A 24,575-nucleotide genomic window follows, 5' to 3' on the forward strand; every position below is an offset into this window, starting at 1 on the left:
ATTGATCTTCTCTAATCAGTATAAGATGGCATCCTTTCTATCTACTAGCTCTGTGTCTCAGAGGTGGGCTATGGTCACTTCAGAAACCTGCCTCCCAATCAATGGGGATTCCGAGGTAATAGAAACTACAACCCTTCTCTTCCTGGTTAGCATTCTGAAATTCTCGTTCTTTTTTTTATCTGCATACCAATGATGTCTCTGTAAGGCAGGTTTCCGAACTGTCCACAGCCCACCTCTGAGACACAGAGCCAGTAGACAGAAATGGTGCCATTTTAAGCAAGAGATTAAATCATAAACTGGAGCTGCTCCAGTGACCAACAGCAGAAAAACTATAGTTGAATTTGACGTGCATCACAGCTAAAACAAACTAGCATGTGCTGCTGGGAATGCTTTTTTTCCTCTTCTGAAAACATCTTTTCCGTCAACTGTGTAACATTCCCCCCCCCCCCCCCCCCCCCCACACACCCCACACACACACACACACACACACACACACTACACCTGATTTCAGTACACACAGCCGTTAGGAGAACTGGAGGTGGGGGTTGTTTCTGGGCTCAACCTACACACACACACACACACACACACACACACACACACACACACACACACACACACACACACACACACACACACACACACACACACACACACACACACACACACACACACACACACACACACACACACACACACACACACACACACACACACACACACACACACACACACACACACACACACACACACTTAAACTTCACCTCCTCCTCTCTTCCTCCCTCCTCCCCAGTCTGGTAGACTCCCTCTCTAAGCCCTGAGCTTCGCTATGAAATCAACATTGGGCCTGCAGGAAATGAGAGATCTCCACAGGAGATAGTGGAGGGAGGGAGGGGAGAGGGGGAAGGCGGGAGGGAGGGAGACAAAAGAAAATAACGGAAAGAACCGGGCCTTTGACTTTCAGGTACAAACGTAAACTCTCGCCTTCCCCTCGTCTCCAGTACCTTTGGTCTCTCTCTACCTATCGCTCTGTCTCTTTCGCTTCATCTGTGTGTACAATATACCTGCTTGTCAGCTGACCTGTTTGTCAGCGTATAGTGAGGCTTGAAGGGCTCGCCTTGTGAAAGGCTCCAGGTTTGTTGTTCTTTCCTGGCGGTGTAAGTCGCCCCGGCTAAGCCCTGAAAAGTGGCCGAGCGGTGAGCTATTTCACCGGTGCCTTTGTTTTTGTAGTTCCACGTTCAAAATCAACATGACCTCGGGTGACCCCCATCCACTGACACGCTGAAATGCAGCCTAGTGTTCAGCTTGTTTTATATCATATAAGTCTGAAACACACTTCAGGTTGTTTTATATCATATAAGTCTGAAACACACTTCAGGTTGTTTTATACTGTACAACACCTCTTCACCCACTTCGCATTAGTCTTTGCAGTTGCGTAAATTTGTCCTGCTCTGACATTAGTCGAGGCATTGGTGCTTAGCAGAAATGAGAATTTAAAAATATGATTTAAATATATTTTTAATCATTGTAGTGAACGGAAATGATGAACAGGTGACAGCTTCCGTCTGGGCTTTCGGGAGGTGTATTTTAGACTTTACTAGGGATGCACAGACATGGAAACACATTGTAGTGTTCAGGACTAGGGATGCACCGACATGGAAACACATTGTAGTGTTCAGGACTAGGGATGCACCGACATGGAAACACATTGTAGTGTTCAGGACTAGGGATGCACCGACATGGAAACACATTGTAGTGTTCAGGACTAGGGATGCACCGACATGGAAACACATTGTAGTGTTCAGGACTAGGGATGCACAGACATGGAAACACATTGTAGTGTTCAGGACTAGGGATGCACCGACGTGGAAACACATTGTAGTGTTCAGGACTAGGGATGCACCGACATGGAAACACATTGTAGTGTTCAGGACTAGGGATGCACAGACATGGAAACACATTGTAGTGTTCAGGACTAGGGATGCACCGACATGGAAACACATTGTAGTGTTCAGGACTAGGGATGCACCGACATGGAAACACATTGTAGTGTTCAGGACTAGGGATGCACCGACATGGAAACACATTGTAGTGTTCAGGACTAGGGATGCACCGACATGGAAACACATTGTAGTGTTCAGGACTAGGGATGCACAGACATGGAAACACATTGTAGTGTTCAGGACTAGGGATGCACCGACGTGGAAACACATTGTAGTGTTCAGGACTAGGGATGCACCGACATGGAAACACATTGTAGTGTTCAGGACTAGGGATGCACAGACATGGAAACACATTGTAGTGTTCAGGACTAGGGATGCACAGACATGGAAACACATTGTAGTGTTCAGGACTAGGGATGCACAGACATGGAAACACATTGTAGTGTTCAGGACTAGGGATGCACCGACGTGGAAACACATTGTAGTGTTCAGGACTAGGGATGCACCGACATGGAAACACATTGTAGTGTTCAGGACTAGGGATGCACCGACGTGGAAACACATTGTAGTGTTCAGGACTAGGGATGCACCGACATGGAAACACATTGTAGTGTTCAGGACTAGGGATGCACCGACATGGAAACACATTGTAGTGTTCAGGACTAGGGATGCAACGACGTGGAAACACATTGTAGTGTTCAGGACTAGGGATGCACCGACATGGAAACACATTGTAGTGTTCAGGACTAGGGATGCACCGACATGGAAACACATTGTAGTGTTCAGGACTAGGGATGCAACGACGTGGAAACACATTGTAGTGTTCAGGACTAGGGATGCACCGACATGGAAACACATTGTAGTGTTCAGGACTAGGGATGCAACAACGTGGAAACACATTGTAGTGTTCAGGACTAGGGATGCACAGACATGGAAACACATTGTAGTGTTCAGGACTAGGGATGCACCGACATGGAAACACATTGTAGTGTTCAGGACTAGGGATGCACCGACATGGAAACACATTGTAGTGTTCAGGACTAGGGATGCACCGACATGGAAACACATTGTAGTGTTCAGGACTAGGGATGCACAGACATGGAAACACATTGTAGTGTTCAGGACTAGGGATGCACCGACATGGAAACACATTGTAGTGTTCAGGACTAGGGATGCACCGACATGGAAACACATTGTAGTGTTCAGGACTAGGGATGCACCGACGTGGAAACACATTGTAGTGTTCAGGACTAGGGATGCACCGACATGGAAACACATTGTAGTGTTCAGGACTAGGGATGCACCGACATGGAAACACATTGTAGTGTTCAGGACTAGGGATGTACCGACGTGGAAACACATTGTAGTGTTCAGGACTAGGGATGCACCGACATGGAAACACATTGTAGTGTTCAGGACTAGGGATGCACAGACATGGACATTCTTGGCCGATACCGAAATAACTGTTCAGAATATGCAGAAACACAACATAATTGCCTTGATGCAAGTAACATTAACGAGTGTCAACGAGCGTCAGCTGGACAGTGACACACCTCAGCAATGATGAATTGAAAGTGACTGAAGTTTTTAAAGCCCTTGATTATGGCATGATAATGTTTACTGTGATTATGGTAAGGTTACATTTCATATCACAAACTCCATGAAGTTAAAAACGGCCAATACCGATAAGTGGCCTATATATCGGTGAATGTTTTATACTGTATGAAGCTGAATCACACTGTAGTGTTCAGGATGTTTTATACTGTATGAAGCTGAATCACACTGTAGTGTTCAGGATGTTTTATACTGTATGAAGCTGAATCACACTGTAGTGTTCAGGATGTTTTATACTGTATGAAGCTGAATCACACTGTAGTGTTCAGGATGTTTTATACTGTATGAAGCTGAATCACACTGTAGTGTTCAGGATGTTTTATACTGTATGAAGCTGAATCACACTGTAGTGTTCAGGATGTTTTATACTGTATGAAGCTGAATCACACTGTAGTGTTCAGGATGTTTTATACTGTATGAAGCTGAATCACACTGTAGTGTTCAGGATGTTTTATACTGTATGAAGCTGAATCACACTGTAGTGTTCAGGATGTTTTATATACTGTATGAAGCTGAATCACGCTGTAGTGTTCAGGATGTTTTATACTGTATGAAGCTGAATCACACTGTAGTGTTCAGGATGTTTTATACTGTATGAGCAGAACCACAGCAGTCTCACCTCTTCCATGAATTTATACTCTATAGTGTTGATTGCTGAAGAATACCTTATTTGCTGAATCGGCTCGTCAGCAAGCGATGGCGTGATGCGATTGAGTACAATTTAGTCGTGAAAATCGTAACAGTATACAGTATGTTCAACGCAGCGAAGCCAGGCGATGTGCCTCCAAGTCCTGGAAAGGATTGCTGAAGCACCGTGATGGTGCCTTGACAAACAAGTCTTACGTACAAATAAATGTAGCTGCAAGAGTGTGTGTGTGTGTGTGTGTGTGTGTGTGTGTGTGTGTGTGTGTGTGTGTGTGTGTGTGTGTATGAATGAGGGAGAGTCTGTAGGACATGGCCTGTGAGACAGATATATATGCGCATATGTACATACGTATGTACAGTAAGAACACACACACACACACACACACACACACACACACACACACACACACACACACACACACACACACACACACACACACACACACACACACACACACACACACACACACACACACACACACACACACAGGGGTGGGGTAGCTATGAAGGGGCTCAGTTAATGGCTTTTAAATTTCCACTGAGTGAGTGACTTACAACTGTGGAGGAGCACAGCTGTTCCTGATTTGGGGAACAAAGAGGGGGGAACGGCAGCGATCTGAGAGATTGCTGTGCCGAACTGGACCAGGCTGCACTCATTTAATGGGCCAAAATCTCCCAGGAACGACACAGATGTGTGTGTGTGTGTGTGTGTGTGTGTGTGTGTGTGTGTGTGTGTGTGTGTGTGTGTGTGTGTGTGTGTGTGTGCATGTGCATTGTCTTTGCTCATAAATGCATTTATTGCATATTTATATATCTGTGTGAGAACGTGTGTGTTGAAAAATGCATGTACAGTACTGTGTATATCTGTGTGTGTGTGTGTGTGTGTGTGTGTGTGTGTGTGTGTGTGTGCTCTCAAACATTTATGTAGGCGTAGATATTGTGTACATCAGTTTGCAAAGAAAAAGGTGCATATGTGTGTGTGTGTGTGTGTGTGTGTGTGTGTGTGTGTGTGTGTGTGTGTGTGTGTGTCTATATGTGTTTCTGCATGTACATACACTACATGTATACACTATACAGTAGGTGTACACATCAGTCTACATTCTTACATGCACATGTACATGAATTGTGTCTGTGTGTGAAATCCATCTTGTGTGTACACATGTGTGCATATACAGTACGTACATCTATGAATGTGTGTATAATATATGGCCTGGACATCTACAGTGTAAGATGCAGAGTGATCATCTTACTGTGATTAACACCCAGGGGTAATTTTCTTACTCTCAGGACGTGATGGTGTAAACCTGTGTGTGCATTTTTGTGTTCTTGCGCGAACAATGTTGTGTGTGTGTGTGTGTGTGTGTGTGTGTGTGTGTGTGTGTGTGTGTGTGTGTGTGACGTGGGTGGGGAGGGGGCCGAGCGTGCACAAGAGACTCGGCAGCAGCAACAGGATACGTCTGCGTCTCCTGCCATAGATTATGTCTGTGAAGCGAGGGAGGGCAGACTTACTGCTCCAGAGAGCCGAATGCTAGCGAAGGTCAGCTCATTTGGGGGAGTGGAGAGGAGAGAGGAGTCTGTGAGATTCTGTGAGATTTAATGCAGGGGGAGAGGAAGGGCGGACAGAGAGAGAGAGAGAAAGAGAGAGAGAGAGAGAGAGAGAAGGATGGGATGGATGGATGGATGGAGGATGGGAGGTTAGGACCTACAGAGACCTATAGAGATCACCATGTTGGGGGAGAAAAGCAACACACATCCATCCCAAAGGCTTCTGCCACCTTGCACTTTGCAGCCACACACACACACACACACACACACACACACACACACACACACACACACACACACACACACACACACACACACACACACACACACACACACACACACACACACACACACACACACACACACACACACACACACACACTTGTCACTGGCAATATTGTCTTTATCTCACTTCTTGATGCTGTTTTTAATAGATGAGGAACTTTGTTATAAGCCCTATGCAGGGTTTACTTCCTCACCTGCACACACATCTGTTCCGTTGTGCACTTTTTAATTCACTTTCATTTTGTGAAAGAATAGATAAAACAAAACCTTACATGAATCCCACGATCCTCCACCCCCTTCCCCAGCTGCTTTCTTGATGTGAATGATGCGGAGTTCCATCTCAGTATACACAGCATCCAGCCCCCCACCACCACCACCCCACACACCCCATCCCCTCCCATAGCCCCCCCCCCCCCATCTGTGCCTGTACAGTGCTTTGTTTCCTGCCGGTTGTGAACGCCCACCCCCTCCTTTTCTTCCCCCCTTGGAGGCCCCTGCCTTGTAAAACATAGCAGGTCAGCGTCACATGACTGAGGGCTAGGCCGCTGGGGGCCGAGACGTTAAAGTACACATGGGCGGAGGCTGTGGAGAGGGGGGTGGTGGGGGGCTTGATAGGTCGTGGTGGTGGGGGGGGGCGACAAAGAGAGAAATGCTGAGTGTCATACACTAATGCACTGCTTCCCAAACAGTGGGACAGGACCCATTTGTGGATCACAAATCAATTGTTATGGGTCCCAACTCTTGTAAAAATCCCATTTTCTTTTTCTACATTTAAAAAATATATATTATTTCAAAAGATTTTCACCTCCACCTCTTTTTTTTTAAAGAATGTTATACATTTTATACAAAAAACAAACAAACAAACAATTTCTTGCAGAGCTGCTATTTTCACTAGTTTGGGTCACGGGCAAACGTCTAATTTTTGCGTCTCAAGCTAAAGACTTTGAGAACCACTGCACTGTCTAATGTGAGAGGAGAAAGTAGAGGGGAAGAAAGTGAATGATAGCATGCCAGAAAGAAATATAGCATTGTCACAAGAAAATGCAGAAAACCTGAACTCAAAGGAGGAATGTTTCCATCCGTGCAGGCCTCCCTCCCTCAAGCACACCTTTCACAACTCCTGCTTTCTCTCTCTCTCTCGTCTATCACCTCCTCCCACACGCCACACCCTTTTCCATGCCTCCCTCTCCTCTCCTGTCCTCCCTCCCCTGGATCCGTGACAGTGTGTGAAAGGAACGAACCCCTCTTCACTGCTTTCTTTTGGTGGATTTCATGTCTGGACTGTGTGTCACAGTGTCACCACATGGACAGCTGTGTAGCTCTCTATGTCCCTCTCTCTCTCTCTCTGTGCACTGTAGAGAGTGTTAATTTAATTCTGAAAGGGTCCAAGTTTACCTGTAAAGGCACTTCCAGACGGTAGACCGAGCAGACTTGTCCAGAGATTTCATTGGATGACATACAACTGAACAGTGTTGTCGGGCGATATCCCACACCACTGTATTCACACACACACACACACACACACACACACACACACACACACACACACACACACACACACACACACACACACACACACACACACGCACACGCACACGCACACGCACACGCACACACACACGTCTGTTGTGTCCATTGTACCTGTGTCTTGTACAGTTTAGTATGCGTAGAGTTGCGGTGCAAAGGATATACAGTATACAGAATATGTATATATGTATAATTGTCAAATTGATCACATACCCAAGTCACAAAGACATCACAGTGTGCAGAAAACTGCTTCAGCTTCCTGTCATATCACTCATATATAGGTTATCAGTTATCAGCCGTAGGGGTTATGAGTTACTTACCACCCTCTCAGGCCTGTATAGTAAAATGCATTTGTAACTCAGAGTGAACACATGTTTGACTTTGACCTCTTTATTGATGATAAACATATGTAAAATACATATATTGTCAAACACATTTGTGCAAATATGTATATGCATGTGATGTGCATATGTAGTGGATCCATAAAGTCCGTTTGGTTAGCCTACATAATTATCTACACTATTATGTTAAATTCAAACTATGCACATTACTGTGTAGACTAGGAATGTGTTGAATATAAATGCTTAGCTTGGCATTTGTCATTGTCTGTGGTTGGGTACAGAGGGCTTTGATGCATTTGAGTTCAAAACCTTTAATCCCTATCCAAGTGGATCAGATTTTAATTTTAGGTGTTATTTTAGATATCAAAGTGATCCCAATGCTGTGTCTTTTTTGAGGGGCGCTAGCCCCTCCTATATTCAGTTATTAGTGTAGATCTTCGTCTTACACAAACATTAAATTCCCATTGACAATGAATGGAGAATTTTACGTCATGTGTCTGAGAAAATCGGCTTAGTGTCTATTTTTGTCTTACACAAACATTACATTCCCATTGACAGTAGCCTGAGCCAATGTGTTAGGTTTGTGGTCTAGAGGGGTGGGTCGCAGCAGAGATTTGCACACGCCCTGATTGGATCTCACCGATCTGTCAGTCACCCCGGCCCCTCCTCTCCCCCCCAGTGCAACGCTACGTCACATAATTTGGAGCGACGCCCACCCGGAAGGGTTGACTCCCACTTCTAGCCCAGAGCGGCCAATGCGTTCCTCCAGGCTTTCCTTTTTCACGCCGACGAAAATGAAAGCCTGGTACAGAGGCTACATTGACAATGAATGGAGAATTGTACGTCATAGTGTCTGAGCAAATAGGCATACTGTACATTTTGCGTCATGCTGTACGAGGGGTCCTCACTTCACACGGGTGTGATTCTTATTTCAAAATGTGATCCACTCAGGATAGGACAAGGAACAAATAGAACGTGATCAATCATCGACAGGTTGAGTTCCTTTCCGTGGTGAGGTCACTCATTCATGGTGACAGTGGAGCACATGGTGGCACTTTAATTTAGTGCTGATTGGCGAGCTGCTGCCCTGGTACTGATATCAATTATCAAGTCTCTCTGTGCTTTTATCACTGCCCTCACACAGGACAAATAAAAGCTGGGAATGTGAATGTGTATATTGTATACAGTATAAAGTAACTATACACATAACATTGCTTAATTTATGTCTAAACTTAAAGTATTGTCATGTAACCTACTGTCAATTAAAAAGGTATCTTCATTTGTTGTCATTGTATGTATAGCAATAATTTTCAAAGACTATAACACACTTTCCAAATCGTGTCCTGGTTGGTAGCTGTGAACTAAATCTCTTCAAACTGCACTAAACTGTCTGCATTCGGCATCTCTCATAGCTATGTCTCGTCAGACCAAATCCTAAACTAAGGTATTCTCAGAGGAACCTGTGCCATCACTCACACATCTCTCTCTCTCTGCTCATCCCTCTTGTCACATCACATTTCCCAGGCTGCAGCTGGAAAAGGGCAGAGGTGCTCCTATGATTTGGTGCGGGTCGCAGACAAGCGGGCGGGCACAGAACACGCACACACACACACAGCACACATGATGCGCACGAACACACACACACACACAGCACACACAGCAAACAGATAACATGAAAGGTTATCCTTACAGGGGTCCAAGGGTGTACACAGCACACAGACTCCGGTCACTGGGGGCCTGTCCCTCAGCTGTCACCTACTGCAGTCTCCAGAGACCCTCAGGTGATGCCTATTATGAATTGTGTATTCATGTTTATTTATTAACTGAAAAACATACATTCATACTGAAGTAAATTGAGTTCTAGCTACACTAGCACTGACACAGGATTTCTTTGCCTGTAGAATTCCAACAGTGTCTTTTTCAAAAAATGGGTTTGATCGCTGCACCAGGACTACTGCAGGGCATGACCCAGGAACACAGTGGACAAGGTTGCCACCTATTGGCTGAATCTTAAAACTGGCTCTGTTCATTCCAATTGGAGCTGCTGCAAGGAGGACATAGGAGGTGGATAACCATGGATATTGACTACATCCATCACCAGGTGACAGCAGATCCTTGCCAGAAACGTCACAGTAACTCATATGCATCTGTCATAGGCCTGTCTATTTAGCTGGACACGATTGAGAATGCAACATATGCTATGAGAATCAGATGCAAATGGTGTATAAACGTCCATTTTATAATGTTCACGTCATTGTTTTGGTTTTAATACAGTTATTTTCATTGGTCTTGGGCTTTCCCGCCTTCGATCGCAGATCTACTTTCTCTTCCTCTCTCAGTCTTCTTCTTCCTCTACAGTTCTTTTTGGTGCTTTTCTGTGACTACCAGCCTTGCTGATTTACTCCCTTTGCACACAACCAGCAAATAGTCCCTTACACATCCTGTTAAGCAATTCCCTACCGTAATTGGCTAATGGAGGGTGAAGGGGGCTGACGTGAAAGGGAGAGTCCTGGGTGCCTGTGAGGCCTGCTTCATGTCCACTGGACTGGAAGAGAGCCAGAATGGAGTCTCTAGTAGGCTTGCCCTCTCCAGTGCCCCCACATGCATCCAAACTGCATGGCTTCAGGGGGTTCCGTTGCATTGGGGCATTGCATTTATACAGGCACGTGCCACGTGCACACATAGACATCAAACAGGGATTCAGTCCCTGCCCTTTTACCCGTCTGTAAAACAACTGCCCTCTCTAGACCATGAATGCCGCATTTACTATGGTGAAAGAAATGCAAATGCCCTCCTCTCCTTTCCATTCCATACCAGAGAATTGCTTTTTTCTGAAACTGATCTTGAAAGCAGCATTTTGTGTTGAAAGAGTTTGTTTAGAAATCCATGTCATCGCCGCATCTCCAGTAGCCACGAGTGTGGGGTTGCGCTGGTAAAATAGCAGAGTTACAAGCTTGTAGATCGTCTATTTTCTTCCAAAAGTGTCTCTTTCGGAATTTCAGCCCCCGACTGCAAAAGCGGATCTACAAGCTCATAATGCAGCGATCCATATGGACATTGCAATCCTGGGTGGGTGGGGGATTCAGATTTTACGGAGGCCAGTTTAGAATTACAGCTCTGTGTGCACGCCTCCCAGTCAATACCCGCCGCCATACAAAACCCTACAAGTGATCCAAAATGCTGTGGCACACCTGGTCTCCGACAGCAAGTTGTTTAGACAGATTTGTTTAGATTTGACGTTTGCCTGGTATACTAGTTACTTTGTAGCATTGCATTTCTTTATTTGCACTCTATTTCCACTTCCCTTGTTTCTCACTAGGATTCATGCACTTGTGTTGCACTTTATAAATCGTTCTGTAATAACATCTACTAAATGCTTAAATTGGCTGTCACAGGGATAAACTCTTGGCTGGGAGAATCTGTGCCATAGAAAGAATATAAGATAGATAAAGTAACAATTGCAGGGAAGCTCAACTCACAGTACACCTGGCTGCTTTGCAACTGCAAATGTGATTCTATTGTCTATGATAATAGGGGGTAAAAGTACAGCCTTGCGTGTATCCAGACAGTTTTTACTGTCTTAGGCAAAGCACTGTATTATTATTAAAAATTAATTGAGTTATGAAACTGTGCAGGCTCCCACACACAACATTCATTAACAAAACAAAACCAAAAAGCAATAAAACACGTTTTTCTTGGGCGGGACACAAAAAAAAGTATGAGTGTACCTGCAGCAAGGGCAGAGAAATTGTTTCACATTAATAATGCATCATAAAACAAATGCATTTTTGCAACACAAACATCAACCCTCTGAGAAAAAAAGAAAAGAAAGTTGCAACATAATATCAAGCTGCCCGTCCCACTCAGCCCTTTAGAAAAACACTGGGTGGAAAAATAGAGCGCTTTAGAGGCAGCGTAGTGAAGCTCAGTGATCCACAATGCTTCTGCACGCAGTCGTTTCCCTGAGGACAACGAGAAACACTGAAAAGAGAAGGAGACAGTGGACGTAAAGGGTATAGTGGAGGTGGGGTGGAGGTGGGCGGCCGGTCAAGGCCCACTGAGAAAGGGAGGGGATGTGAGGTGAGCGAGTGAAAGAGCAAGAGAGAGGGAGATGGTGATGTTGAAGAAAAAGAAGATATATACTATATATAGACAGGGGAGTCATGATGTCTTTGTCTTAATATAGTACCTTTTATACAAAAGGTCAAGAGAGCATTGTGACATCTTCTAATGCTTCTGCTGGCGTGGCCCCCCCTCCTGAGGCAACGTCTTTCCACTATCAAGTGCTTCTGGGAGCTTGTGAGAATGTGGACTGTGCAGCCACTCACTCACCCTGCCCTTTTGGTTCTGTCCGCTGTTGCACTGGTCGATGTTGTGAAGATGCGGAATGGCAAGTGTCTAAGGTGCCTCAAAGCCAGAGGTTCAAGGCCCCCTCCCCGAGGCTGTCAGAGCCCTGAACAAAGACAAGAAACTTAAACAAAACTGCATTCAATCTGTACCCCCTTGTAGTTTTGCTCACAATGTTACATGCACTAATGTATAGTACATGTGAGTAGTGCCGCACATTCTATAATCCAGATACTAATCCCCCCTGTGACACTGTTGTACGACAATGTCTCGTGCTGAAAATAACATATCTACTATATAAGCTGATTATGCTCATATAATGTATTGCACGTTTTATGCTCTTAGTTCACACAACGGATTCTATTTAATATATGTGTACATTTAGCACAGCTGGTAAAAGAAATACGATTGTATGTGACACACATGAATGAGTGCATTTAAACACCACATGACACTGCGTTACTCCACAAATCTTCATTGCACAAAACACAACGTTTTGATCCTGTAAAGCCCAAACCACACCAAAGGGTTGGGACGACCAATGCAACTCATTGAGTTGCAATGAGTTGCATTGGTGTGGTTTACCTTAAAAAAACATCTTGTCCCGACCCGACCCTTTGGTGTGGTTTGGGCTTTGATATATGTCAGATCAAATACCCTAATTTACATCCAAAATCAGGGTATGTTCTTAATCGGCAAAACGAGATTATGGCATTTATTTATTTATTTTTGCCCAATCTTTCAATTAATGCCCGTCTGAAATTCTGAATCATGAGAGTACGTACGAATGACTCAGGCTTACGATGTATTGTACACAAAACCCTGCTTTTGAGTAAAACATGTAAACCTGATTCTTCCCAGTAATCGGGGGTATTAGTGTGCAATGTAAATGCATTCACTGTGTGTTAAAAGTCAACACGTTAAGTCATCATCCTTTCTAAAGCGCTTAGCTTTCTAAAAAACACTCAAAACATGTCAGCTGCAGCTTCTCACTAATCTGTTGGCTTCAGGATGTCATCAGGATGACACAAAAGGTATGTTTTTTGGTTATTTTGTCGTCTGCTGCCTGCAAGCTGCAATGGCCTGGGGGGTGGACGGCAAAAGGGGTCACAGTGTGTGTGTGACAAGTAGCTAATGTGACCTCCTGTGATCGTCACCTTGCCAACATGTTCACAGAGAACATCAGCCAGAAAGTCATGGAACAAATTATAGAGGGAGAGTTTTGACAAAGCTTCTCATACTTTTTCTGCTTAAAGAATCTGTAAAAAACAAAAACGAGTCCACTCCACATACATGCAAATCATACAATTATTACAATTATTGTACTTGCTAATAATACTTACTTACTTCACGTGTGTTCTTTTACTTAAGTAAAAGTAGCAATACCACAAATTCCACAATGTAGTGAGTAAAAGTATCTAAGTACCGTTATCAAAATATTTCAAACAAAAAAGTACTCATTATGCAGAATTTAACAAGTTTTTTCAATGTGACATGTGAGTTTGTAGATCAGCTATTTTAGAATTAATGTAGAGTATTAAAAAAGCGCATAAATGGTTAATGTATATTTTGTGATAATAATAATCAAAGTTACAAAGTAACTTGGACCTAAAGTTTTCACATAACCGTAGTGGAGTAAAAAGTACAATATTTGCTGCTGAAATGTAGTGGAGTAGAAGTTGAAAAATGGACACACTCGTAAAGCAGAAGTACCTTGCAATTGTACTCAAGTACATACAGTACATTGAGTAAATGTACTTGTCAGTTCCCCCCACTGGGATTAAAGCAAGTTATGGTGCCTGTGGGTGGGCGGGGCTATGGCTGCGATGGCGGCTTATGGTACTGTCTCTGAGCAGAAGACGTGGAGCGATGGAGCTGGACAGCCAATGACATGTGGCCGCGATGTGGAGGGGAGGGGCAGGGTGGCAGGATGGTGCGGAGGGGAAGGGCAGATTGTGGGTGGGCCGGAGCACGGGCGGAGCTGGTATTTCTGCCCTGTCACATTGCGTTAGCGCGCAGCAGAGCACGACTTACTGAGCAGCACACCGCTATGGACTGCTCCACATGAGCTGGGGCGAGCTGCACACACACACGCATGCACGCTCACACACATGAATGCACGTGCATAAACATACACATGACACAAGAACACATGCAATACCTGCACTAGGAATGCGGGTGGGTGCACACACACACACCGACCGACAAGGACATGGAGGATTGACAGAAACCAGGAGAGAGCAGCTCAGAGCACTCATACTGGTCCAACCTCCCCACTTCACAATCATTTCCATCCATACTGTACAATCCATCCATAATTGTCTCCTTTCCTTTTCTACAGGAAGAGAGACTACAGTCCTCATTGGGGCCGCCCGGGGCATCAAAGACCTGGACGGGCAGCTTTTGTATCCGAGAGGAAGGAGAAATAAGGCCTGGTCCACCTCCTGGTCACTGTAACACATCATGGCTTTGTGGTGCGAGCCACACAAAGGTTCGACAAGACATGTCTGAGGAGAGAAGAGCCAGGAGAGGAGAGAGCAGTGTTGATGATGCAGCATTTACACAGTGCGTGGCTGGGTGTACAGTGGGGACGAAGGGATAAAGAAAGGCAGAGAGAAATGAAAGGATAAAAAAGAAGAGCAGACCCGAGCAAGAATAGTCAACACATTCACACAATGAAGGGACATTCAGACAGAGAAAAGATGAGGAGGAAAGAGAGGCATGAATGGATGGATGGATTGGTAAAGAGGGCGGCTGACAGAGGACAGGATACGGGGTGTGGGATGACAGACTTGAGCGATAGACATTTTAAGCCAAAAAGCATAGATCTGCAAGCGCAGGGTGCTATTAAATTCATTTCGAATTTAAAACTAAATGTGGCAAGAGCGGCTGCTCCCTAGCTAGCAGCATGTCAGGAGGACACAGGTCACACTAAGTCAGAGGGCACCGTAGGCACTGGAATAGTTCGCAGAGGATACTGTTATATAACCAGACATGAATGCTCATGCAGTATATTCTTGAATATACAGTCACCACTACACATTGCACATGTGCGTCCAGTGAGTCACATGGCCTGTGAGTGCCAGTGAGCCGTAGTGGACAGGAAAAGTTCCATGACCCTCCCTCCCAACAGTCACATTTGGTCGGTCACACAGGTCAAAATCCCACACCACGACATAATTACAGTACATGGACGTCTAGTTGCTCCAGTGACAAGAACAATTTCTACAGGAAAGCATTTTGACTGGAGGCAACTCATGTTAAAAGAGCAGTATTGTGAGTCTGACACACGGTTCAACATGGTGGCTAAATTTATCCTCCGTCACACGACGCCATCACATGCAGAAAATAGCAGACCTACTGTACAAGCTCGCAAGGCATCACGTCTGATGCCTTGTGTACTTCTAGGTCTGCTATTTTCGTCACGCGCCACCATCATGTGACAAAGAATGAATGGGGTTTAACAATATTAACAATGAGAGAGCATTTATTGGCTTACATAGACAATATTAACAATGAGAGAGCATTTATTGGCTTACATAGACAGTCTTCCCTAGTAGGGTCCCTAGTAGGGTACTTTTACATATACATGACATGGCAAAATGTCAGATGCGCCGAGAAGGTCTGCAAGAACATTATTTCCAGTCATTTGGAGCTGTCAGTTACAGAGCTAAGTCTGTCCTGGAAGGAAAAAAAAGCGTGCACATAGGTGTGGCATGGGCCACGGGGAGCCCCTGAAGTGGCTCGTCCTTGGGATTGAGCATATGAAGAGGGGAAGTACACACACACTCTCTCTCTCTCTCTCTCTCTCTCTCTCCTCGTGTGTTAGTGTGAAGGGAGTCGCTAAGAAACAAGATGACCTACATTCACTTTGAGACAGACGGCAAGAAACAGAGGCCTCCCAGGAGTCGCACACACACACACACACACACACACACACACACACACACACACACACACACACACACACACACACACACACACACACACACACACACACACACACACACACACACACACACACACACACACACACACACACACACACACAGAGGAAGGGGCCCAGGGGGTATACGATGGGAAAGAAACAGAAAGAGGGACTCAAAGAAACACAGGTTACACTTTGTGTCTAATGAACTACACAAGAGAAGGTAGATACAAAAGACAGACAGGAGAGGGGAAAAGTTCACCCATCCGTTGCTTTCCAGCAAGCACCAGTGATTATATAAAATACATTTACAATTCCATTGCATGTACATCAAAGAGCTATGCAAATCTGCATGCTGCGTCCAGGGACCAGTGGGAGGTGTGTGCGTGTGCACGCGTGCGTGCGTGCGTGTGTGTGCGCGTCAGGCAAACGGTTGGAGTCAGAAATAGTTTCTCTGGAAAGTTTAGAGGCTTTGTATTTACATGAGCCACTTGGATGTCTGAACTGCAAAAGCTCTCAAAAAGGATTTTCCCATCACAGACTGCTCTCATTGCAAGGTATTGCAGTAGTCATTAAGACCCAAGTACCATTCAATTCAATTTACATGGTACCATGGCCCAATTCAGCGTGGAATGGGTTCAATAAGGCACTGTAATGGTTTAATCTGACTTGCTTCTCGTCTGCACACGCAGCCCAGCAGCCATGCTACGAGGCAATTTACATGAATTAGCAGCTTCATGTTATGCAACGGGCTGGGAGCAATCAAAAATAAAGCCACCCATGAGCCTGGAAAGCATGGATATTGTCAGTGGAATTATGTAGCTGTAAATGAAGGATGTTGCAAAGATCACGACTTCACAATCACAGAGAACTGTTTCCTGTGGCGATGCTGCCCCCTAGTGGTGTTGGGAAGATGCAGCAAGAGTTAGAATCACTAACAGTCAGTCAGTGAGTCAGTTTACATACATGACACTTACAGTCTTAGGCCTATGTGACAGTAGGTTATTCATAAAGATTTACAACCGCCTATTACACCCCCTTCCCCTCCCCCACCCCACCGTAAACATGTTTAGGGATGTGGTGCTGACTGTTGAGAGGTTAGCCTACGGAACCTACTGTCTATGAGGCAATGGGCAACCCGAGTATAGGCCTATTATAAATAAAATAAGTAGTTAGGCAATAATTATGTTATTGTTGTGGCAATGTGGCCTATACACAAATTGGCCACACATAGCATAGGCTACTCTGCCCACTGTGCACAGTGTTAGTTGTTCTGAAAATAAATATAGGCTTAGATATCTACAATTTCCAATGTTATTGTGGTTGCGAACGAAGTGATTGCGAACGAAGTGAGCACTAACTATAGTGCTCACTGGCCGAAACTGTCTGTCTGTGTGTCAGTCTGTCTGTCTGTCTGTCTCATAGAGTATATATATAATAGAGACTGAACTGGCGCGAAGCTCCGCCCCCCAGCTATTCATGTCAGTGGAAGTTGCTCAGTGCATAGAGTATATATATAATAGAGACTGAACTGGCACGAAGCTCCGCCCCCCCAGCTATTCATGTCAGTGGAAGTTGCTCAGTGGCGTTTTGAAGCACCCGGAAGACTGCCGGAAGTCCCTCCCCGGACCTCAACTTTGAGGTCCTGAGTGACGTATAGGGCAACCGAGCGCTCAACGTTAAAGCCCAGCTGCACCGGGGTTTCCCGGTCATGAATCCACGGGTCCGCCTGTAGTCCCTCCTCCTACCACTAGGACCCAGAGCTTCAACGTTGAATAGCCTCACTGCCCCCTTGGCTCAGTGGCGTTTTTAAGCACCCGGAAGACTGCCGGAAGTCCCTCCCCGGACCTCAACTTTGAGGTCCTGAGTGACGTAGGGCAACCGAGCGCTCAACGTTAAAGCCCAGCTGCACGGGGTTTCCCGGTCATGAATCCACGGGTCCGCCTGTAGTCCCTCCTCCTACCACTAGGACCCAGAGCTTCAACGTTGAATAGCCTCGCTGGCCCCTTGGTCTGTCTGTGTGTCACGCTTTAACACCACCCGCCCGCCACTAGAGGGCAACTACGAACTGATACAGGATACAGGTCTGTGTGTTTTGATTGATTGATTGATTGAAAATTGTATTAACAGTTTGCAGAATTACAGTACATTTCAAGCACAAACTCAATACAAAGGCTGTTAACTGTGAGTGGACGACCCAATTAAGCATTACACTTGTTTACAACAGGGTCCACCATGTTCAATTCATCAAAACATTTAGATACGTACAAATAGACACTTCTATATAGACAAAGAACAGTACAGGAATTCATCATATGTGTGTGTGTGTGTGGGTGTGTCAGACTGCCACAACAGCTTCGTTCGCTTCCCGCGTTTACGCGTCTGTGACTGAGTGCTGATATATGAGTGTTTAATTTGACTTTTCGCGTTGTGACACAAGTCAGATCAGATAAAGCTTTACTTGACTCACACACACGCATCCACCCAGTCCTTACCCTCTCTGTGACGTGCGGGCAGGCATTCACCAGGCGGAGGATGGACGATTTGGATGTTTTTGTTTTGCTGCAAATGTCTTAAGGCAGCTGCTGTGCCGTTAACACCCCCCCGCCCCGCCGCACGCAATAATATTTTTGTTTATTCGTTTTGGAATCGATGACGAATCCATAATTAGCCTATGCATGTAGGTTCTTGCTTATTCCATTGACATTAGGTCCGGTTGAAATAAAGATCGAGTTTCGAGCGTGTGTGTGTGCGCGCGTGCGGCACGTGCATGTCACTAAATCTGAAAAGCTGTCAGTCAATCAACCCAAATTAGTCACAGGTGTTCAGTCATTCCCCACAGGCCCAACCTGCTGCACCCCCACTACCACACGTGATGCCTTTCTAATCTTTTTAGCCTTGCTCATTTATAACATTTGTGTTTGCCAAATGCCACCCCCTCCAGATAATTTATTTATTAAATTGCCTACTAATTTATAGCCTATAGGCCTATGCTTAAAAAGTACATTTACAGCCTACACAGTACACAATGTTAATGCTCATATCCTTATATCATTTCAAAGAAGGAAATCTGATGACATTAATTAATAGTTGTAGCTTTTGATACAAGTCTACATCCCAGAAAAGACAGGGGGGGGAAAAAAAGAGTAATCTAAAACCTTTCAATTTGGATTAGAAAATCGTTTATTGATAAATCGTGTTTGTGCTCTACATTTTAAGCAGTCAAGTAGATCACATTTCATTATGGAAATGAATGGTTCATGTAGCCTACATGAAATGAAATGTGTCACTGTGTCACATGAGACATTTTTTTTGCAGGCAGATTTTAATCAGTTGTCAAATGTTGCTGAAAAATGCTGCTGCATGAGCCTGTTCACATAAACGGTCAATCTACTTTCAGAATGGCAGATTAAGGCTATATAGATAACAGAATATCACTAAAACATAATGTAGGCAATTTCAAAGTACAAATAGATCCATGACACATGCATGCATGCCCCTTTCCACCAAGGCTACTACTGTGGAAGGGTTATCATATATAATAATTAACTTATATTGACCCTGCAAACAATTTAATATAGGCATGGTTTTCCCCACTCAATTCATAATTATGTTGCAATTTTAGAGCTCTGACTCATGGTCTATAAGAACCTGGCCGGTGATGAAATGAAGCTCTTTAATTAAATAGTTGTGGTATAGGCCTAATGGTTGCTGTCAATGGTTGGTTTTTGTTTGCCATGACATTTACTAAAGCTCATAATTCATAATTCATAATTATGAATTAGATCAAAAATGAATTAGATCACGTGATCACGTGATCACGTGAATTAGATCACGCATTAGATCAAATGCGTGTTTACTTTAAATTTGCCATTTTGTACACCCTGCTACAAATGTGTGAAATCTATCTAAAGCCATCTATCAAACACTACTAGCCCATGTAAAGACAGCCACCACTCGAGAGAATGCAGATGTGCATTAGCCTGGCATTGCCTGACTGCATGATGACGTAGATTCACTCAACAGGTGAATTAATCCACGTCATCAGTCATTCGATCGATGCAAGGATAGATCTGCGAGCGCTCTTGAGTCCCCACAACTCTTATCTCAATATCGCCCTGTCAAATTAGTTACAATGTAAAAGGGAGGGTGGAATGTAGCTACATTTTGTTTGTAATGTACACAGTATGAAATTTAACAGGAAAAAAGTATCAGGATGATCGTACAGAATGATGTTTGCACGGTACTAGAAATATGATGGGGAAAGTATGTAGGCAGTTCTATTAATCTATTCTATTTATAATTTAGTTATAGATATAGTTAAAGAGCCATGTCCCTGTCCATTATTTCTGCCCCAGTCTGCTACTGTGTTCCATTTCTAATACTAGATCTTGGTGTGCTGCTCTCTGCACTCACTTTAGTGTCTCCTCACTATAATTCTACATGGTCTAATAAAACACATGAGAGTGGACTCACTTTCAATTGTCCTAAAAATTTACTAAAATTATATAGTTCAGCAATCAAGTAAGGTTCAATGAGTAAACTTTTTGCTGCGTGATAACTATCAGGTCTTGTTTACTGTCGTGTCTTGTGAGAGCAATCAGAGCAATGCCATGTTATGACTTGCAGTAATTGGTTCCTGACTTCAAGAGCTTGATAAGTAGGCTAGTTTCCTCTGCAATAGTGAAAATAGCAGATCTACATGCTCACAATGCTGCTGTGAACTTGTAGATGGCCTGTTTTTCTCTTCGCCAAAAACAGCTGATCTACAAGCACACAGGTTCACGTAACACTGTGATCTTGACAAACCAGAATAGGGATATTATACCGTACTAGGGTTTATGTTATTAAGGGTGATCATAATTAGGTTCCGCCGTTCCGTTGTCACGAAGTCCCAAACTACAAGCTCACAAACTGTGTGTGTATGTGTTATGTGTGATATGAGATAGGCCTATATATAAATGTAATCATTTCTTGTCTTCATAGTGGAACAGTAATTTCATGCTTTTTCAATGTTTTACATACTCTTCAGACACCACGGTTAGAAAAAACATTTTAACTCCCTGAAACTGTATTGTTTACAAAACTAAAATCACAGAGATTTCCTTAGTTTTAGTCTTTGTTAATATCCAATATCTTTCTTACAAATTACTGAAAATAGCAGATCTACAAGCTCACAATATGTCGCATTTAATGACTTGACCAAACTAAAAACTTAAAACTCTAAAATGTATCTAAACTAAACTAAGCCTTTTCACAAACAAAAACTAAATTAAAGTAATAAACTTACCAAAACTAATACAATTAAAACCACCCTAGAAGAGAACCAACATTACTGTATATGCAAGGCCTACAGTAAATTACATTTGTCTCTATTGCAATAGATAATTTAAAACAAACTTAGTGCAAAGTGTCATTTCAAAATCCCATATCTCTATTTTGGCTAATACTTTTTAGTTTATATTGTTCAGTATAAAAAATGCACCTGAATACAACACAAATAATACAAATAATAATAAAATAAAATCACAATTTCTATTCCACAGTCAATCTACATTTTCATACCAGAGCAAGAACCTCATCTGTAAACCTAGTCAGGTGTTATTTTGAAGGCAGCAGGTCTGAAACAAACCCCTTTCACACCATGAGCATGCGGCTGCTAGGGTATTTGCAGCTCTTGCGGCCGATGCTGGACGACTTCCTGCTGGGACAGCTCCTCACAGAACAACCCTTTTGCCGCACACTGCCAGATACACTCTCTGAAGCGGCTGCCCTTGGTGACTTCTTTCCCTTCTCCGTGTCCTCCCCCTCCTCCTCCTTTAAGTTATGAAGGTTCTGGCAGACACAAGTTTGTTCCTCCGAAGGCGAATGACAGAACCACTTTATGGAAGCATAGATAAGCTCTGCGAAGCTGGACACGGCTGACACCACTCCTACGCCAAAATAGAAGCAGAGGAAGACGGTTTTCTCTGCGGGGCGGGAGGTGAAGCAGTCCACAGTGTAGGGGCAGGGGAAGCGACTGCAGGGGAACTGGGCCTCCACCTTGAAGCCATAGAGCCACCACTGTCCCACCAGGACTCCCACTTCAGCCAACAGGCGGAAGGCCACATTCACCAGGTAGAGCCTCCTCAGATCTTTGAAACCCTGGTTGTTCGTCTGGATGAAGCTGGGGCCGATCCTCTGCTTGTTGTGGTGGTGCATGGCATACATGAGGAAAAGCAGGGAGGGTGTGGCGATGAGGACAATGTGAAACACCCAGAAGCGGTACTGGGAAATGGGGAAGGCCATGTCGTAGCACACCTGCTTGCAGCCCGGCTGGAGGGTGTTGCATGCAAACTCTGCCTGCTCGTCCTCAAACAGGTCACTGGCAACGGTGCCCAGGATGAGCATCCTGAAAACCAGCATGAGGAAGAGCCAGAAGCGCCCCAGCAGTGGTGAATGGGCCTGGAGATTATCAAAGAGACCGCTGAGAAAGCCCCACTCACCCATGATATCACCTGGATCCCTGGGCTGTTCTCCTGGAACTCTGTGGTGTTAATCCACCAGTTGTTTTGTCAGCGTCAAGTCATCGACTCATGCACCTCAATTCATTTTCAAATCAACTCTACATTATGAATCACAGAGGAACAGTGTTTATAGTCCAAGAAACAAACGAAAACGAAAACGGCTCGTCTTTAATTGTTTTATGAGACAGGTCAAAGGCTGGTCCTCAATTGTTTTATGTGAAGATGAATGGAGATCCTGAAAGAAAAGATTATCAAAGTGAAAATGATGATGCAACAGGGAGTCACTTGATTGAAGCAACACAATAATAAATGGGCAATAATTTACATCTGAAATAGTTTCCCTTTCTTTTTCAACTTGAACAATCTATTTCTATGGACAAAGTAATGAGTAACAAATTGTTGTCTTTGAAGGTAAGAGGGGGAAAAAAGTGATAATTGAAAGAAGCAAGAGGTGGGCTGTGGAGTGGCCATAGATGAATGTGTAGGGAGCCTGCCTGGGAAGCAGAAGGTCCCAGGTTTGATGCCTCGGCAATGTTATCCCTGATCAAAATACTTGACCCCTAACTACTCATTTGAGAAGCACTCAGCTGGCAGTGTTGGAAAAGTTAAAAGCACACCTGGGCTCAAACTGATAATGAAACACAATCTTTGAATTTCTGTGTATTAAAGCAGTTAAGCTCCAAACAAAGTGCTAGGCCAATATGTGCCAGTGCATTTCAATACAATCTAATGCACAGTGAACATAAGGATCAGTTCGTCACAGACTGAAATAAATGACACAATAATGTAAAGCTTTTCCTTTGAAAAAACAACATTTCTATATAACTGACCTTCCGCATCTGAGAATTCACATGTACAGACAAGTGCGTATCGTTTCCGTATTCGCTCTAGAGTCTAGATCTAGCAACTCCATCCCAACCCAGTACCATAAATAAACACTCAAGCACTACCAAGGCTTGTGAAAATAGTAACTAGTTACTTAGAAAATAGTAAACGTAATATTACTCAAAATGTGAAAGTATAATGTTACATTACTAGTTACTGGAAAAAAGTAATATTACTGAAAGTAAAGTTACTCGTTACTTTCCAACACTGTCAGCTGGGTAAATTTCCCCAGATGAAATAGGTCTAATCATTATTATGGACAGTTAACTTACCAGAAATGTAATCAGTGGTTTATTTCAAACAATTCAAATAAAAACAGCATTGTTATTGATGCAAGAACAATTGCTTCTATTTACTCGTGCTACATTTTCAGGAAGACAAATGCAGTAGTTTCCATTAGCTTGGAATACCAACAGATGATGTCATGGTAAGTAGGTTTCTGAACTATCCAAAGCCCATCTCTGAGACAAAGAAAGTAGACGGAAATGGTGCCATCTTGTGAGCATTAGTGAGGACCAATTATATGAATACATGGTTGAAAATTTGCAAAATGCTCCTTTAAATATGAAATAAAGTTTCACCAGTCTTTCTCAACTCATTTCTGTGTACTACATACAGGTTACATACAGTTAACCTTTTCTTTTTACATACCATGTAGTAATTCAATCCAAAGTGATGATTGGTAATCTCTTCTAAAACATCTCTAGGTCACAGGGTATGTTCTAGAGACGGTATGTGATTTTAAACCAAGAGCATAAAGAATTTGATGGAGAAGATAGCCTATGCCATTGCCTATGGTAACACCTGAAAAAAATGCTTAATGTCAGGTTATTTTGTTATGCAAAATACAAAATGTAACTTACTCACATATTTGATCAACACTGTAAAAACATGCTTACAAGCCTCCTGTGCAAAAGAAGAGTCAGACTGAGGATTAACTCCTTAACAAGTCTCATACTCTACAACTCAACAAGTTGATACTTGCAAGCGTATTATATTAGTAGTTTGAAAG

General features: G+C 43.8%; 1 protein-coding gene across 1 annotated transcript; it reads right to left on the reverse strand.

Moving 5' to 3' along the window:
* Positions 1 to 21,603: 21,603 nt before the first annotated feature.
* LOC306915461 (gap junction delta-3 protein-like) lies at positions 21,604 to 22,661 on the reverse strand (the record flags this gene model as incomplete). The annotated part of the gene is made up of 1 exon (XM_079492794.1): positions 21,604 to 22,661. The coding sequence occupies one exon, from the start codon at positions 22,659 to 22,661 to the stop codon at positions 21,810 to 21,812; it is 852 nt and encodes a 283-aa protein (XP_079348920.1). The 3' UTR covers positions 21,604 to 21,809.
* Positions 22,662 to 24,575: the final 1,914 nt, after the last annotated feature.

The sequence above is a fragment of the Electrona antarctica genome (genome assembly GCF_951216825.1).
Source record: "Electrona antarctica genome assembly, chromosome: 22".
In the NCBI taxonomy this organism is placed as follows: domain Eukaryota; kingdom Metazoa; phylum Chordata; class Actinopteri; order Myctophiformes; family Myctophidae; genus Electrona; species Electrona antarctica.